An 18,624-nucleotide genomic window follows, 5' to 3' on the forward strand; every position below is an offset into this window, starting at 1 on the left:
GTTTACCAGTGATAAATAATGTTTACCAGTGATAACTAATATGTTTACCAGTGATAAATAATATATGTTTACCAGTGATAAATAATATGTTTACCAGTGATAAATAATACATGAGTGATAGTGTAACTCCATGTGGAAACAACTATTGCTAAAACGTAACCAACTTTGTGGATTATGTGTCTTCTTTAACAACTGTGTACATGGACCAGACAAGTCTTTTAATCTTCTCCTACCCTGTCGAATGACAGGGAAACGCAGACGTACAGTCTAGAGACAGAAAGGTAGGAGGTGCAAAGGTAGACCTTGATCTGATAGAAAACAGTGGCAGAAAGGCAAAAGGCACAACCTTTAAATTGACAGACCTTGTTTTGATGGAAAACACTGACAAGAAGGTAGAAGGTGCAGCCATTAGATTGACAGACCTTGTTGTGATAAAAACACTGAAAAAGGTAAAAGATGCAGCTTTTCGATTGACAGACCATTCTTAGATTGATGAGAGAAATGTAGATAGTGCAGATTTGCGGTGGACAGATAGAAAACACAAAGATCAGTTCACAAGGCCTTAGCATATATTTCTAAATCCATATTATTGTTTTCATTTAATCCCAATATCCCGGTGTTTATGTAAGATGCCATTAATTGACATATAAACTCACAGCAGTTTCGGAATATTTAAGTTGAAAAAAAACTACGGAGAAGTTTTACGGTCGTCATAGCAATGGGGACTATTTGATTTCCTCGTGCGATATGAATTATGACGTGTTTGATCCTTATTAGCACGCCTGTAGTTTCACTGTTCTTTTTTGATTGACCTCATATTGGTACAACACTCCTTAATTGGGAACTGGCCGTCGATGAAGCAGCACAAGCTTTCCTTTCCGGAACTTTTCAGAGGCCTCCATGTAGATCTTCCTTTTGTTCATTTCTTGTCTTATTTTCGTTTTGTTAACAAGTTTGTATTTCTTCGTTGTTTTTTATTGTCAGCATATTAGTTTTGAAATAATAATGAAAAACGGTTAGGTCTTATAAATGGTCTTTATTGGACCTGACCGTCCATCACAATATTGCGTCCCTTAGCAGCACCAGGCAATTCGACTGTGCCTAATGACAATACAGACGTTAAGAGAAGCATATGTCTTTCTCATATTTTTAAACTAAGACAAACGCTAAAACCACAAATAATACTACGAAATGTTAATCGTATATCACAAGGGGTATACACATAGCCTGGTGTTTTTCTCCTTTAATATAATGTTAAAATCATTCTTTTACCAACAATGCAAATTAATAAATTATGATACTATTTGCATAGTTAACAAATCAAAGGACGAATAATCATGCAAAGTGTCATCAAATGACATGAAAGGCGGACTGATAGGGAGGAAAAGAACATGAAGAACCAGACGACACGCGTTTTGGTGATTGTGTATTTGTGGAATGCTGTACTCTAAACTGAAGCGCAGAAATAAAATCGTTTTCGTCATTTCACCCCATGCCGCTCTGATCTTAACTGAGATTTACCGAGCAACATTTGAGTGCAAAAGACATGCAAGTGAACATTTACATACAACATATGGCGAACCTCAGGGACTAAACGACAACCAGCAGTGTCTACCAGCTTCTGTCTTAAAGATTGTACAGTACAAAAGACACACAAGTGAATGACACCCATAAATAATATAGAGTTGGATACAGTAGAGCCATGTGATGAAATATACATCATACAGCTGTTTCGTCATTCTAGGACTCGTTAGTGATGCTAAATCATACAGCTGTTTCGTCATTCTAGGACTCGTTAGTGATGCTAAATCATACAGCTGTTTCGTCATTCTAGGACTCGTTAGTGATGCTAAATCATACAGCTGTTTCGTCCTTCTAGGACTAGTTAGTAATGCTACATCATACAGTTGTTTTGTCCTTCTAGGACTCGTTAGTGATGCTAAATCATACAGCTGTTTCGTCATTCTAGGACTCGTTAGTGATGCTAAATCATACAGCTGTTTGTCATTCTAGGTCTCGTGATACTACATCATACAGCTGTTTCGTCATCTGTCTCGTGATGCTAAGGGCCTTAATTTTGAAATCTAAGAGGCGACTGAGGAAAATGAATATTTCATCGACAAAATATCAACTTTTAGATGAGGAGGCACACTAGCCCCATAATTTCATAAATTTCGAACTTATGGCTATTTCAGAAGTGTATGGTGACATGTTTCTATATAATTCAGGGACTTTAAATCTTTCTACCGCCTACATTCTCAAAGATTGTCCAAAAAGACCCACAAGTAAATAACGCCATTGAATACAAATTAGAGTTAGTTCCAGTAAATCATCAATGCATCTAACTCTAAATCTTCAATGAAAGACTTTTATACAATTATTCCAATCCAATATTTTTCAATAAACGACAAAAGTAAGGATGGGATGTGAAATCACGGTTAGCGTTTCTTTATCTAAATATTCGAAAACGTCACATGACAATATGACAACAATATAACAGATTCAACGCAGGCATGTAAATATCAATGGCTGATTTGAATAAAGATGCACATGGTGTAATAGATATGATTAGAGTAAAACCATTTAGCAGTCGCCGCATTTAACATCTTCTTTTAAAACACGCTTTTACGTTCAACAAGAAAGTCAAATTGAATAAACACATTCATTATAAACTCAATTTAACAGTGATAATTGTACAGCAGTACTGACCAAATGATATTCTTTACTGTGTGATTACAGAATAAGTAATATCTGATGTCATCAGATGTCTACTTGGACAATTTCTAACTATACTATTTATGAAGAATATGTTTGTTGGTAGGCATTTGGCAGTTCATGAGCAGGTTATACACAATAACAATGCCATTAAAATGCTAATATTTTAAGAAAGGCTTTTATGACGTATATAGTTAACAATGTGCAGTCACACAGTTATGCGGAAATTGTCAAAAATATCGTAAAATGTGGAAATCTACTTAAAAGTGCAATAACGCATATAACATATATATGCGTCATCCAAATACGATAATATGTTGTTTCCACACAGGAATGTTCTCAGTTTGGGTACTTCATGCAGAATATTTTTCAGGGGGTTTCAATCTCCAGATTCCGTTTTCGTACATTTGTTATGACGATAACTGTGGCATATACAGTTCATTTATAAATCCGTCTGTGTTAAAACATTATCAAGCAAACTGTAGTTCGTTAAATATTGGCTATATATATCAAATATGTTGAGGACAATAATTTCAATACGTTGTGCTTCAGTAAAACAGGATAAAGGTCTCTGAGAAAGAAACAAATGAATTTGAGAATATCGTCCTTCCAGAGATTCCGGGAAAGAGACTACACGGTCTAGCTAGCCCTTGTTGACATGTATATAATTCCCAGCAAGCCACCGAACCATAACAATCCTCCAACTATCACAGTGATTTGTATGAGAAGGCGTGTCCTATCAGACGCAGCTAAAGCACCGCCATGGTCGCCTATGGCCATTGATTTCGTCACCTAGGGACACAAAATTAAATACCGGTTAACAAATGGAAAGTTACAATCAAATTTCCAGTTGTAGTAGTCGGTTTGCTTGAGGCTCTATGCGACTTTTAACTATGTCACCAAATATTAGCTTTTTGTAGTTGAAAGTAGAATTTTAATTTTGCAGTTACGTTACTGGGTGTTAATTGATAACTTTTCTGTTCAAATGTGTAAAAATTCTGAAAATATCGTGCATTTAGAACATTTTCTTCGCTAATTTCATTACCTCTTGTATATCAATGAGTTATTTACGTACAGCAAATGTTCAGGAGAAGTAGAAACTCTTACAACACCATTGAGATACGTTCACTTTGCATAAATGGTATCTAATATAACTTATAAGATAAATTTGAAGTCATGGAAAAAATGGAGTGTAATTTCAAACGGATTATGAACTTATCTTAATCGCCATATTTATTTGTATTATTGGCAATAATCAGAAAACTATTTAGGTAAATAGTAAAATCTTTACTGTTATATAGATAAACTAAGATTGAATCAATATTATACTAAATAAATAAAACAAACGAATCAAAAATAATTTCATATACTCAAACGATGACAACATGAACGTACCTTTCGGGAAGAAATTATGCTCAATATACCAATGGGAAAGAAACATAAAACGGTGGAGAGTATTGCTCCGATACGATAGTGTCTAGGTGGTTGTCGGAGGTAGGCCACATTGGGTGCCAAGGCTGGGGTCTGTCAATAGATCATAATGTGTATGTCACAAAATACCTCGAGTAAACTTACAAAGAAAATCTCTAAACAATCCACTTTGTTTTCATGCGTGACGTCTCCTGCGATTTCAACGTTGTAATTTATCGATAATCTTGATTTTACGGGAACATGTAAAAATGATTCGATCCAGAATAAGAGAGAATCATCTGTTTGTCTTTTTCACGACATTGCAAATTATATTTTCTTCTTCTGGCGATGGCAAAACTACAGGGGAAACTTATAAATAGGCGCCACAAACGTCTGGATTAACTCTGACTTGTTGCGGGATATTGTACCATACGGAACTATGATATTTTGGGAATTCAGTCAAAATGTTTCCTAAAATATATCATTTTGTGAAAATATTTTTCACTGAACTGCTGCATATTCGGCTATTTGATGATAAAATGTTAATCTGTGGGTTTATTTGATTAAATCTGACATTGTAAAGAATTAACAAAAAAAACAAATAATCCCGACATGTATAGAAAGCAAACGTGTATGTTTCGGCATCGATTTACAATTATTTCATAAAACGACAGAACGAAAAAAATACTACCAGGAGTAACTCAGAAATTATTTGAAATCTATATCTTGTCTAAATGTAGGATGTTTAGATATTATAATACTGGTTAGTTCTTTCAAAGCCATCCTTATGTTGAATTATAGATGACATATGTGTCAAAATGCGTTCGTCTATAATAACTTAAGAAACACATTGACGCTGCTGTTGGACTATTAGTACCTAGGCTTTGTTGTAACCTGCCAGCGCCGTTTTAATTTATTCACGGTTCACAATATACACGTGTACCTGATGTTCTCGGATATTCGAAAAATATTAAATTTATTTTGTTATGGGTCTAGTGCACCTCTTCATCTAGATTTTGACATTACTTTAATTCACTTTGAACACTTCTCAGTCGTCTCGTAGACTTAAAACGTTAGGCCCTTCGCATCACTGACGAGTCCTAGAAGAACGAAGCAGCTGTATGATGCAGTTTAATTCATTGTTTGTCTCTACTGTATCTTATCTAACTTTCTATTTAATGATGTTATACATTTGTGTGTCTTTCGTACAATATGTGCTTATTGTGTACAAGGAAAATAGAAACAATCTGTCTAACATGTTGTGTAAATATCGAGATCCTACCTCACTGTTTATTGCTATATATCTGTCCAGCATGTTGTGTAAATATCGATAACCTACCTCACTGTCTATTGCTATATATCTGTCCAGCATGTTGTGTAAATATCGAGATCCTATCTCACTGTCTATTGCTATATATCTGTCTAACATGTTGTGTAAATATCGAGATCCTACCTCACTGTCTATTGCTATATATCTGTCTAGCATGTTGTCTAAATATCGAGAACCTACCTCACTGTCTATTGATATAAATTCTAGCATGTTGTGTAAATATCGAGATCCTACCTCACTGTCTATTGCTATATATCTGTCTAGCATGTTGTGTAAATATCGAGAACCTACCTCACTGTCTATTGCTATATATCTGTCCAGCATGTTGTGTAAATATCGAGATCCTACCTTACTGTCTATTGCTATATATCTGTCTAGCATGTTGTGTAAATATCGAGATCCTACCTCACTGTCTATTGCTATATATCTGTCCAGCATGTTGTCTAAATATCGAGAACCTACCTCACTGTCTATTGCTATATATCTGTCTAACATGTTGTGTAAATATCGAGATCCTACCTCACTGTCTATTGCTATATATCTGTCTAGCATGTTGTCTAAATATCGAGAACCTACCTCACTGTCTATTGCTATATATCTGTCTAACATGTTGTGTAAATATCGATAACCTACCTCACTGTCTATTGCTATATATCTGTCTAACATGTGTAAATATCGAGATCCTACCTCACTGTCTATTGCTATATATCTGTCTAGCATGTTGTGTAAATATCGAGAACCTACCTCACTGTCTATTGCTATATATCTGTCTAACATGTTGTGTAAATATCGAGAACCTACCTCACTGTCTATTGCTATATATCTGTCCAGCATGTTGTGTAAATATCGAGAACCTACCTCACTGTCTATTGCTATATATCTGTCTAACATGTTGTCTAAATATCGATAACCTACCTCACTGTCTATTGCTATATATCTGTCTAGCATGTTGTGTAAATATCGAGATCCTACCTCACTGTCTATTGCTATATATCTGTCTAGCATGTTGTGTAAATATCGAGAACCTACCTCACTGTCTATTGCTATATATCTGTCTAACATGTGGTGTAAATATCGAGAACCTACCTCACTGTCTATTGCTATATATCTGTCTAACATGTTGTGTAAATATCGAGAACCTACCTCACTGTCTATTGCTATATATCTGTCTAACATGTTGTGTAAATATCGAGATCCTACCTCACTGTCTATTGCTATATATCTGTCTAACATGTTGTGTAAATATCGAGATCCTACCTCACTGTCTATTGCTATATATCTGTCTAGCATGTTGTGTAAATATCGAGAACCTACCTCACTGTCTATTGCTATATATCTGTCTAACATGTTGTGTAAATATCGATAACCTACCTCACTGTCTATTGCTATATATCTGTCTAGCATGTTGTGTAAATATCGAGAACCTACCTCACTGTCTATTGCTATATATCTGTCTAACATGTTGTGTAAATATCGAGATCCTACCTCACTGTCTATTGCTATATATCTGTCTAACATGTTGTGTAAATATCGAGAACCTACCTCACTGTCTATTGCTATATATCTGTCTAACATGTTGTGTAAATATCGATAACCTACCTCACTGTCTATTGCTATATAGCTGTCTAACATGTTGTGTAAATATCGAGAACCTACCTCACTGTCTATTGCTATATATCTGTCTAGCATGTTGTCTAAATATCGAGAACCTACCTCACTGTCTATTGATATATATCTGTCTAACATGTTGTGTAAATATCGAGATCCTACCTCACTGTCTATTGCTATATATCTGTCTAACATGTTGTGTAAATATCGAGATCCTACCTCACTGTCTATTGCTATATATCTGTCTAGCATGTTGTCTAAATATCGAGAACCTACCTCACTGTCTATTGATATATATCTGTCTAACATGTTGTGTAAATATCGAGATCCTACCTCACTGTCTATTGCTATATATCTGTCTAGCATGTTGTCTAAATATCGAGAACCTACCTCACTGTCTATTGCTATATATCTGTCCAGCATGTTGTGAAATCACATCCGTATATGACCAATACTTCCACATATGTTTACCATGAGAAATCGAAAAACTTGCTCAAGAAAACAAATGACTGATAAAATCATTAACAGGTTACATTGAATGAATTTAAACATACCGATATCTATTTCAATGATGTTGAATGTAGTAATAGAACCGAGATATGATCTAGTTTGTAAATGGATGTAATAACAGACTATGATAGAGCAAATGCCGGAAGCTATATCACGAGGTCATTATTCAGGGAGTCATCTTTTGTTCTGAAAATTTTGAAGTATAACGGAGCTATCAACAATTTATATTAAAAGACGTAAAATCATTTGAAAAATGGAAGCATCGTAAGTTTCTGCAAATTTCCTGACGGCGATATTATAAATACATAGATTTGACACTAAAAAGAAGTTTTCATCGTTTTATAAAAAAAAATTCATCAGGTTGGTAATGTCAATAGAATGGAAGTTCTTATAACACAACCAGTAGACGATTAGAGCGTGATGTTTTGATGACTACACGGTCACCTTCATCAGACAAATGACGAGCATAGTGAACGAGATGGCAAGGAATCAACCAACGTTTTCGGCTATATTATAATCCTACGAACACAAAGGTCGATTATAGTGTTACGAGATGGTAAAAAGGTTATAGACCAAAATACACTAGATGGTAACATGTACTGTTGTCGATTCGCCTATGCTTTGTTTAACACTTGGTCATAGATGTATGAGAGTCTGTGGCCCCTTCGTCCCTGTTTATTACTGACCCGCTACGACCTTAGCGTACATAGGATTATAGTACATCCGAAAAAAGTTAGTAGATTCCATACCAACTCGTACACTATGTACACAATGCTAGTACGCTTTACCCTTGTCATGTGTTTGTTGAAAGTGACCGTGTAATCGTCGACATGTCACACTTAGTCTACTGGTTGTGTTATAAGGACTATTCTAGCCACAGATAGAGATGTTATTAATTCATTAATATCATCAATATATAATTGATCTATGTAAATACAACTTGACTAGTGAACTTGAACCCATTACACATCAATTTCACAAATAAAATTAGGATTATATTAAAACTAACGGAGCGTTAGATTTCACAAGGGAGGGAAAGATAAATTGCTATCGTCGGTTACCAAAGATGTCCCCATGACGTCAACCAATGTGTTGATAGCTCAAACTAATTCTCTTGGAAAACTGTCATCAATGCTTGAGGTCTTAGTATATACATATGTTTACTGCTTGAGGTCTAAGTATATACATATGTTTACAATTTATGTTTCGGGATCATTTAATACTTAGTGTGAGCCTGAGCAATTCATACTTGCGCTAATTTAACTTATCGATGTATGACAAGCTCTGTGAATTCATTACAGATCCGTCATTACTTTGTACGTAAATGTCCTATTTATGATGTTTACTTTATATTTCGCAATTAGCATATAGGAATTTTGTTAAAATATCCCAATGTTTATATTTTCATTTTCAACCAAACAATCGCCTTTAGTAAAACACTGTAATTGTTATAATATCTTATAATTTTAGTCCTGATTATCTTCATGAAAACGTAACTTTCGTGTTTTTATGGATTCGTTTTCTTCTGCTTTTTTAAACAAAGTAATTTGTTTAAGCAATGACCTAAAAGTGTCAGCGGAGTTACTCTTCAAACGTTATAGGAGTCCTAGGTTAATTATGCTAAAAGTGTCAGCCGAGGTTACTCTTCAAACGTTAGAGGAGTCCTAGGTTAATTATGCTAAAAGTGTCAGCCGAGGTTACTCTTCAAACGTTAGAGGAGTCCTAGGTTAATTATGCTAAAAGTGTCAGCCGAGGTTACTCTTCAAACGTTAATCCTAGGTTAATTATGCTAAAAGTGTCAGCCGAGGTTACTCTTCAAACGTTAGAGGAGTCCTAGGTTAATTATGCTAAAAGTGTCAGCCGGGGTTACCTCAGGTTAATTATGCTAAAAGCGTCAGCCGAGGTTACTCTTCAAACGTAGAGGTTAATCCTACTTATGCTAAAAGTGTCAGCCGGGGTTACTCTTCAAACGTTATAAGAGTCCTAGGTTAAATATGCTAAAAGTGTCAGCCGAGGTTACTCTTCAAACGTTAGAGGAGTCCTAGGTTAATTATGCTAAAAGTGTCAGCCGGGGTTACTCTTCAAACGTTATAAGAGTCCTAGGTTAAATATGCTAAAAGAAATACTTTCACCTATCATATATGATTGCCTTTATTTCCACATTATTATCTTGACACTATGCTGTAAAGCACTTCATCAAGACCTATACTAAATGCCCTGTAAACAGGACGTTAGATTTCTGTCTGTGGCCTCACTTATAGAATGCAAGAGGCGACGAAATATTATCTTCATAAACAGATGTCCTGTGCAAAATCTGAGGACATCTCGCGTTTGTTCATATGTCAAGTATGCGTCCAGTCGAGAAAGGTAAGTTTATGTCTCCGGACCAAGACAAAAAGTAAGTTTATCATTGGTCAGCTAACGTGCTCGGGTGAGCGCATTGCTATATAGCGTATAAAGGTTATTACATGTCAGTCTGATGATACACGTACTATGAAAGTCTGTGGATGGCCACAACCGTGGATATCAGTCAAAAACAGTATTCAGGTGTTGTTTTGGGTTTATGTCAAAACATATTGAAGAAACATTTTGATCGTCAGTCCCATCGCATTATTTTGTTTGATTACAAAAACGTTTGTCTTTACATTTTACTTAATCTTTGCTCTTCCACTTAGAGAACGACAAGACATTTGGACTAATTGATATGACATAACTGGCTGCGAGGCTGTTAAAGTCAACGTAAAACTGGTGAAAATGTTTGTTTGTTTGTCTGTGACCATGAGTCTTCATGAAATCAAGGTAATGTAATATAAGTGTATATGTTAAAGGTGATATTGAAAGAAACTAGAGAACAAAGTTGCCTACATTCTGTATTTATTCATGATTTCATTAATTTTGTTATGTTACGGTATCGTGATGGAAGAACAAAAAATTGAGACTTGATTAAAACTTTGAAAAAGATGGCACGTGTTGCGGTGCTGATTCCACAACAAAAGCCCAGTCTACACCCCAACACAACAATTTATTAATAAAAATTATCGATACATTTGTTTATGAATCAATGAATTCTACTAATTAATTTTGCGAGTACGCTTAAGCCTTACAACAGGTCGATTTAATTAACTTTTCAAGCTGTTAAGTCACATACCTGTACTACAATCAGTTAAAGATATGTGAATTTTTTTCGAAATGATATTTCATTTTTCAGAAACATTATTTAGATTTTTCGATAAAAGGACAAAAAGAAGAAAAAATCGAAAAAAACGAAATAAGATAAGTCTGGAGAACATTCCTAACACATGACAGGAGTTTGGTTATATAGACCAATATTTGTAATAAGTGGTGAAATTACTTACAGTGTACCTTATGGGCCGCCTTTCATCATCAGAGTCTGAGTCCGCCATTATCAATGTGTCATCTCAGCCGATCATCTAAATAAACAAAAGACCATTGTGACTAGATTTTAATATATAGTAGGACTAACTGATGTAACATGAAGACGTTGACTTCAGATTATATAAGACTGGCCATTTATATATACTTCTGCTGTATATGATATATTTCAGTAGGAAGATATTTTGTCAATCGAAGCTTTATGTTATACGATAAAAAAAAACATAATTAGGATAAAAAAGAAACTGGCACTGTAAAAGGTTACAAGATAGTACGTGGTCAAATTCTTTATCTAACATGGTGTGACAGCTTAGTATAGACATGCATGGGAAAATGGGTCTATCCATTATACTTCATATACTCAAAATTACTGACATATGGTCTTCTGAGAAATCGCATTGTTGAATGTCACTATGGTCTTATGTATACATTTGTAAAGTATATAGCATCATCGATAATCCAGGGATTACGATCACTTTCGTTCTCTGTACCCCTGGAACATGTCATGACAAAATTGAAGGCACAATTTAAGTTATTTGATTGGTTCCAGGAGAAAAAAAACTGACCAATCACAGGCTGATACGATCATTTTGAAAATTACATGGAGCTACTCCGAACTTGAAAGCCATTACAATATGACGTTATACGACCTCTAGATCCGTTTGATATACATCAAAGGATCAAACTAGTCTTTTCATCTTGTCGCACACGAAACCTTCGATTTTGTCATGACATGGTCTAGGTGTGCAGAGAGCGAAAGTGATTGTAATCCCCTGGATTATCAAGCATGAGCATATAATAAAGACATTCCAAATAAATCATTTATCAGCAAATGTTTTTTCAATAATGTCTCTATCACCAAAATGATGAAACTTTTCTCATATTTATACAGTATTATCCTAAACAATTGTTTGAAAAAAAAATTCATGTACGCATAGACAAAGGTGTGGAAATATTTTGTCTGCACATTAAATTACTGAACGATAACGACATAGATGCATACAGAGGTGTAATCCTACCCCCAGAGGTTGGTCCTACCTACAGAGGTGTAATCTTACCAACAGAGGTGTGATCCTACCTACATAGGTGTGATCCTACCTACAGAGGTGTGATCCTACCTACAGAGGTGTGATCCTACCTACAGAGGTGTGATCCTACCTACAGAGGTGTGATCCTACCTACAGAGGTGTAATCCTACCTACAGAGGTGTGATCCTACCTACAGGGGTGTGATCCTACCTACAGAGATGTGATCTTACCTACAGAGGTGTTATCTTACCTACAGAGGTTGGTCCTATCTAGAGGTGTGATCCTACCTACAGAGGTGTGATCCTACCTACAGAGGTGTGATCTAACCTACAGAGGTGTGATCCTACCTGCAGAGGTGATATCCTACCTACAGAGGTGTAATCCTACCTACAGGGTTGTGATCCTACCTACAGAGATGTGATCTTACCTACAGAGGTGTCCTACCTACAGAGGTGTCCTACCTACAGAGGTGTGACCTACAGAGGTGTAATCCTACATACAAAGGTGTGATCCTACCTACAAAGGTGTGATCCTACCTACAGAGGTGTGGTCCTACCTACAGAGGTGTGATCCTACCTACAGATTTGTGATCCTACCTACAGAGTTGTGATCCTACCTACAGAGGTGTTATCCTACCTACAGAGGTGTTATCTTATCTACAGAGGTGCGATCCTACCTACAGAGATGTGCTCATACCTACAGAGTGTGATCCTACCTACAGAAGTGTGATCCTACCTACAGAGGTGTGATCTTATCTACAGAGGTGTGATCTTACCTACAGAGGTGTAATCTTACCTACAGAGGTGTGATCCTACCTACAGAGGTGTGATCCTACCTACAGAGGTCTGATCATACGTACAGAGATTGGTCCTATCTAGAGGTGTTATCCTACCTACAGAGGTGTGATCTTACCTACAGAGGTGCTGTGTTATACTACAGTAACCATCATACTTCTGTACTGTCTGTGTTACAGTAACCATCACACTTCTGTACTGTCTGTGTTACAGTAACCATCACACTTCTGTACTGTCTGTGTTACAGTAACCATCACACTTCTGTACTGTCTGTGTTATACTACAGTAACCATCACACTTCTGTACTGTCTGTGTTATACTACAGTAACCATCACACTTCTGTACTGTCTGTGTTATACTACAGTAACCATCACACTTCTGTACTGTCTGTGTGTAACCATCACACTTCTGTACTGTCTACTACAGTAACCATCACACTTCTGTACTGTCTGTGTACTACAGTGTACTGTCTGTCTGTGTTATACTACAGTAACCATCACACTTCTGTACTGTTTGTTATACTACAGTAACCATCACACTTCTGTACTGTCTGTGTTATACTACAGTAACCATCACACTTCTGTACTGTCTGTGTTACAGTAACCATCACACTTCTGTACTGTCTGTGTTATACTACAGTAACCATCACACTTCTGTACTGTCTGTGTTACTACAGTAACCATCACCATCACACTTCTGTACTGTCTGTGTTACAGTAAACACATCACACTTCTGTAACCATCATACTTCTGTACTGTCTGTGTTACAGTAACCATCACACTTCTGTACTGTCTGTGTTACAGTAACCATCAAACTTCTGTAGTGTCTGTGTTACAGTAACCATCACACTTCTGTACTGTTTGTTATACTACAGTAACCATCACACTTCTGTACTGTCTGTGTTATACTACAGTAACCATCACACTTCTGTACTGTCTGTGTTACAGTAACCATCACACTTCTGTACTGTCTGTGTTACAGTAACCATCACACTTCTGTACTGTCTGTGTTACAGTAACCATCACACCTCTGTACTGTCTGTGTTATACTACAGTAATCATCACAGTTCTGTACTGTCTGTGTTACAGTAACCATCACAGTTCTGTACTATCCATGTTATACTGCAGTAACCATCACACCTCTGCAGTGTCTGTGTTATACTACAGTAACCATCAAACTTCTGTACTGTCTGTGTTATAGTAACCATCACACTTCTGTACTGTCTGTGTTATACTACAGTAACCATCACACTTATGTACTGTCTGTGTTACAGTAACCATCACACTTCTGTACTGTCTGTGTTATAGTAACCATCACACCTCTGCACTGTCTGTGTTACAGTAACCCTACAGTAACCATCACACTTCTGTACTGTCTGTGTTATACTACAGCAAGCATCACACTTCTGTACTGTCTGTGTTATACTACAGTAACCATCACACTTCTGTACTGTCTGTGTTATACTACAGTAACCATCATACTTCTGTACTGTCTGTGTTACAGTAAACATCAAACTTCTGTACTGTCTGTGTTATACTACAGTAATCATCACACTTCTGTACTGTCTGTGTGTTACTGTAACCATCACACTTCTGTACTGTCTGTGTTACAGTAACCATCATACTTCTGTACTGTCTGTGTTATACTACAGTAACCATCACACTTCTGTACTGTCTGTGTTATACTACAGTAACCATCACACTTCTGTACTGTCTGTGTTATACTACAGTAACCATCACACTTCTGTACTGTCTGTGTTACAGTAACCATCACACTTCTGTACTGTCTGTGTTATACTACAGTAACCATCACACTTCTGTACTGTCTGTGTTACAGCAACCATCACACTTCTGTACTGTCTGTGTTATACTACAGTAACCAACACACTTCTGTACTGTCTGTGTTGTGTTACAGTAACCATCACACTTCTGTACTGTCTGTGTTACAGTAACCATCACACTTCTGTACTGTCTGTGTTTACTTCTGTACTGTCTGTGTTATACTACAGTAACCATCACACCTCTGTACTGTCTGTGTTATACTACAGTAATCATCACACTTCTGTACTGTCTGTGTTACAGTAACCATCACACCTCTGTAGTGTCTGTGTGATACTACAGTAACCATCACAGTTCTATACTGTCTGTGTTACAGTAACCATCATACTTCTGTACTGTCCATGTTATACTGCAGTAACCATCACACTGTGTTCTGTACATGTCTGTACTGTCTTACAGTAACCATCACTTCACTGTCTTCAGTAACCATCACATCTCTGTACTGTCTGTGTTATACTACAGTAACCATCACACTTCTGTACTGTCTGTGTTATACTACAGTAATCATCACACTTCTGTACTGTCTGTGTTACAGTAACCATCACACTTCTGTACTGTCTGTGTTACAGTAACCATCATACTTCTGTACTGTCTGTGTTATACTACAGTAACCACCACACTTCTGTACTGTCTGTGTTACAGTAACCATCACACGTCTGTACTGTCTTTGTTACAGTAACCATCACACTTCTGTACTGTCAACCATCACACTTCTGTACTGTCTGTACAGTACCATCACACTTCTGTACTGTCTGTGTGTTATACTGTATCACACTTCTGTCTGTGTTACAGTAACCATCACACTTCTGTACTGTCTACAGTAACCATCACACTTCTGTACTGTCGGTATACTACAGTAACCATCACACTTCTGTACTGTCTGTGTTACAGTAACCATTACACTTCTGTACTGTCTGTGTTACAGTAACCATCACACCTCTGTACTGTCTGTGTTATACTACAGTAATCATCACAGTTCTGTACTGTCTGTGTTACAGTAACCATCACAGTTCTGTACTGTCTGTGTTTATAGTAACCATCACACTTCTGTACTGTCTGTGTTATACTACAGTAACCATCACACTTCTGTACTGTCTGTGTTACAGTAACCATCACACTTCTGTACTGTCTGTGTTATACTACAGTAACCATCACACTTCTGTACTGTCTGTGTTATACTACAGTAACCATCACACTTCTGTACTGTCTGTGTTACAGTAACCATCACACTTCTGTACTGTCTGTGTTACAGTAACCATCACACTTCTGTACTGTCTGTGTTATACTACAGTAACCATCAAACTTCTGTACTGTCTGTGTTATAGTAACCATCACACTTCTGTACTGTCTGTGTTATACTACAGTAACCATCACACTTATGTACTGTCTTTGTTATACTACAGTAACCATCACACTTCTGTACTGTCTGTGTTACAGTAACCATCACATCTCTGTACTGTCTGTGTTATACTACAGTAACGATCACACTTCTGTACTGTCTGTGTTACAGTAACGATCACACTTCTGTACTGTCTGTGTTATGGTAACCATCACACCTCTGTACTGTCTGTGTTATACTACATACAGTAACCATCACACTTCTGTACTGTCTGTGTTATACTACAGTAACCATCACACTTCTGTACTGTCTGTGTTATACTACAGTAACCATCACACTTCTGTACTGTCTGTGTTATACTACAGTAACCATCACACTTCTGTACTGTCTGTGTTACAGTAACCATCACACTTCTGTACTGTCTGTGTTACAGTAACCATACTTTTACAGTAACCATCACATCTCTGTACTGTCTGTGTTATACTACAGTAACGATCACACTTCTGTACTGTCTGTGTTACGGTAACCATCACACCTCTGTACTGTCTGTGTTATACTACAGTAATCATCACACTTCTGTACTGTCTGTGTTATACTACAGTAACCATCATACTTCTGTACTGTCTGTGTTACAGTAACTACAGTAACCATCACACTGTACTGTCTGTCACACTGTCTGTGTTATACTACAGTAACCATCACACTTCTGTACTGTCTGTGTTATACTACAGTAACCATCACACTTCTGTACTGTCTGTGTTACAGTAACCATCACACTTCTGTACTGTCTGTGTTATACTACAGTAACCATCACACTTCTGTACTGTCTGTACTGTCTGTGTGTAACCATCACACTTCTGTACTGTCTGTACAGTAACCATCACACTTCTGTACTGTCTGTGTTACAGTAACCATCACAGTTCTATACTGTCTGTGTTACAGTAACCATCATACTTCTGTACTGTCCATGTTATACTGCAGTAACCATCACACCTCTGCACTGTCTGTGTTATACTACAGTAACCATCATACTTCTGTACTGTCTGTGTTACAGTAACCATCACACGTCTGTACTGTCTTTGTTATACTACAGTAACCATCACACTTCTGTACTGTCTGTGTTACAGTAACCATCACATCTCTGTACTGTCTGTGTTATACTACAGTAACGATCACACTTCTGTACTGTCTGTGTTTACTACTGTGTAACCATCACACTGTCTGTGTTACAGTAACCATCACACCTCTGTAGTGTCTGTGTGATACTACAGTAACCATCACAGTTCTATACTGTCTGTGTTACAGTAACCATCATACTTCTGTACTGTCCATGTTATACTGCAGTAACCATCACACCTCTGCACTGTCTGTGTTATACTACAGTAACCATCACACTTCTGTACTGTCTGTGTTAGTACCATCACACAGTAACCATCACACTGTCTTCTGTACTGTCTGTGTTACTTCTGTACTACAGTAACCATCACACTTCTGTACTGTCTGTGTTATACTACTGTCAGTAACCATCACACTTCTGTACGGTCTGTGTTATACTACAGTAACGATCACACTTCTGTACTGTCTGTGTTACAGTAACGATCACACTTCTGTACTGTCTGTGTTATACATACTGTCTGTGTTGATACTACAGCAACCACCATCACATCTCTGTACTGTCTGTGTTATACTACAGTAACGATCACACTTCTGTACTGTCTGTGTTACAGTAACGATCACACTTCTGTACTGTCTGTGTTACAGTAACGATCACACTTCTGTACTGTCTGTGTTACAGTAACCATCACACCTCTGTACTGTCTGTGTTATACTACAGTAACCATCACACTTCTGTACTGTCTGTGTTACAGTAACCATCACACTTCTGTACTGTCTGTGTTACAGTAACCATCACACTTCTGTACTGTCTGTGTTACAGTAACCATCAAACTTCTGTAGTGTCTGTGTTACAGTAACCATCACACTTCTGTACTATTTGTGTTATACTACAGTAACCATCACACTTCTGTACTGTCTGTGTTACAGTAACCATCACACTTCTGTACTGTCTGTGTTATACTACAGTAACCATCACACTTCTGTACTGTCTGTGTTATACTACAGTAACCATCACACACACTTCTGTACTGTCTGTGTTACAGTTACACTGTCTGTGTTATACTACAGTAACCATCACACTTCTGTACTGTCTGTGTTACAGTAACCATCATACTTCTGTACTGTCTGTGTTATACTACAGTAACCATCACACTTCTGTACTGTCTGTGTTATACTACAGCAAGCATCACACTTCTGTACTGTCTGTGTTATACTACAGTAACCATCACACTTCTGTACTGTCTGTGTTACAGTAACGATCACACTTCTGTACTGTCTGTGTTATGGTAACCATCACACCTCTGTACTGTCTGTGTTATACTACAGTAATCATCACACTTCTGTAGTGTCTGTGTTACAGTAACCATTATACTTCTGTACTGTCTGTGTTATACTAAAGTAACCATTACACTTCTGTACTGTCTTAACACTTCTGTACTGTCTGTGTTACAGTACAGTAATCATCACACTTCTGTACTGACCATCACATCTCTGTACTGTCTGTGTTATACTACAGTAACGATCACACTTCTGTACTGTCTGT

General features: G+C 36.9%; 1 protein-coding gene across 1 annotated transcript; it reads right to left on the bottom strand.

The window, feature by feature from the left end:
* Positions 1-3,340: 3,340 nt before the first annotated feature.
* Positions 3,341-10,977, bottom strand: LOC132548668 (proline-rich transmembrane protein 1-like). Its single transcript, XM_060212546.1, has 3 exons — positions 10,930-10,977; positions 4,111-4,239; positions 3,341-3,507 (listed from the first exon to the last, which is right to left on the bottom strand). Exons 1-3 carry the CDS (start codon positions 10,975-10,977, stop codon positions 3,355-3,357), a joined length of 330 nt encoding a protein of 109 aa, XP_060068529.1. The 3' UTR covers positions 3,341-3,354.
* Positions 10,978-18,624: the final 7,647 nt, after the last annotated feature.

Source organism: Ylistrum balloti, unplaced genomic scaffold (genome assembly GCF_031769215.1).
Source record: "Ylistrum balloti isolate Yb309-2 unplaced genomic scaffold, AGI_CSIRO_Ybal_v1 Utg370024, whole genome shotgun sequence".
Taxonomy (NCBI): domain Eukaryota; kingdom Metazoa; phylum Mollusca; class Bivalvia; order Pectinida; family Pectinidae; genus Ylistrum; species Ylistrum balloti.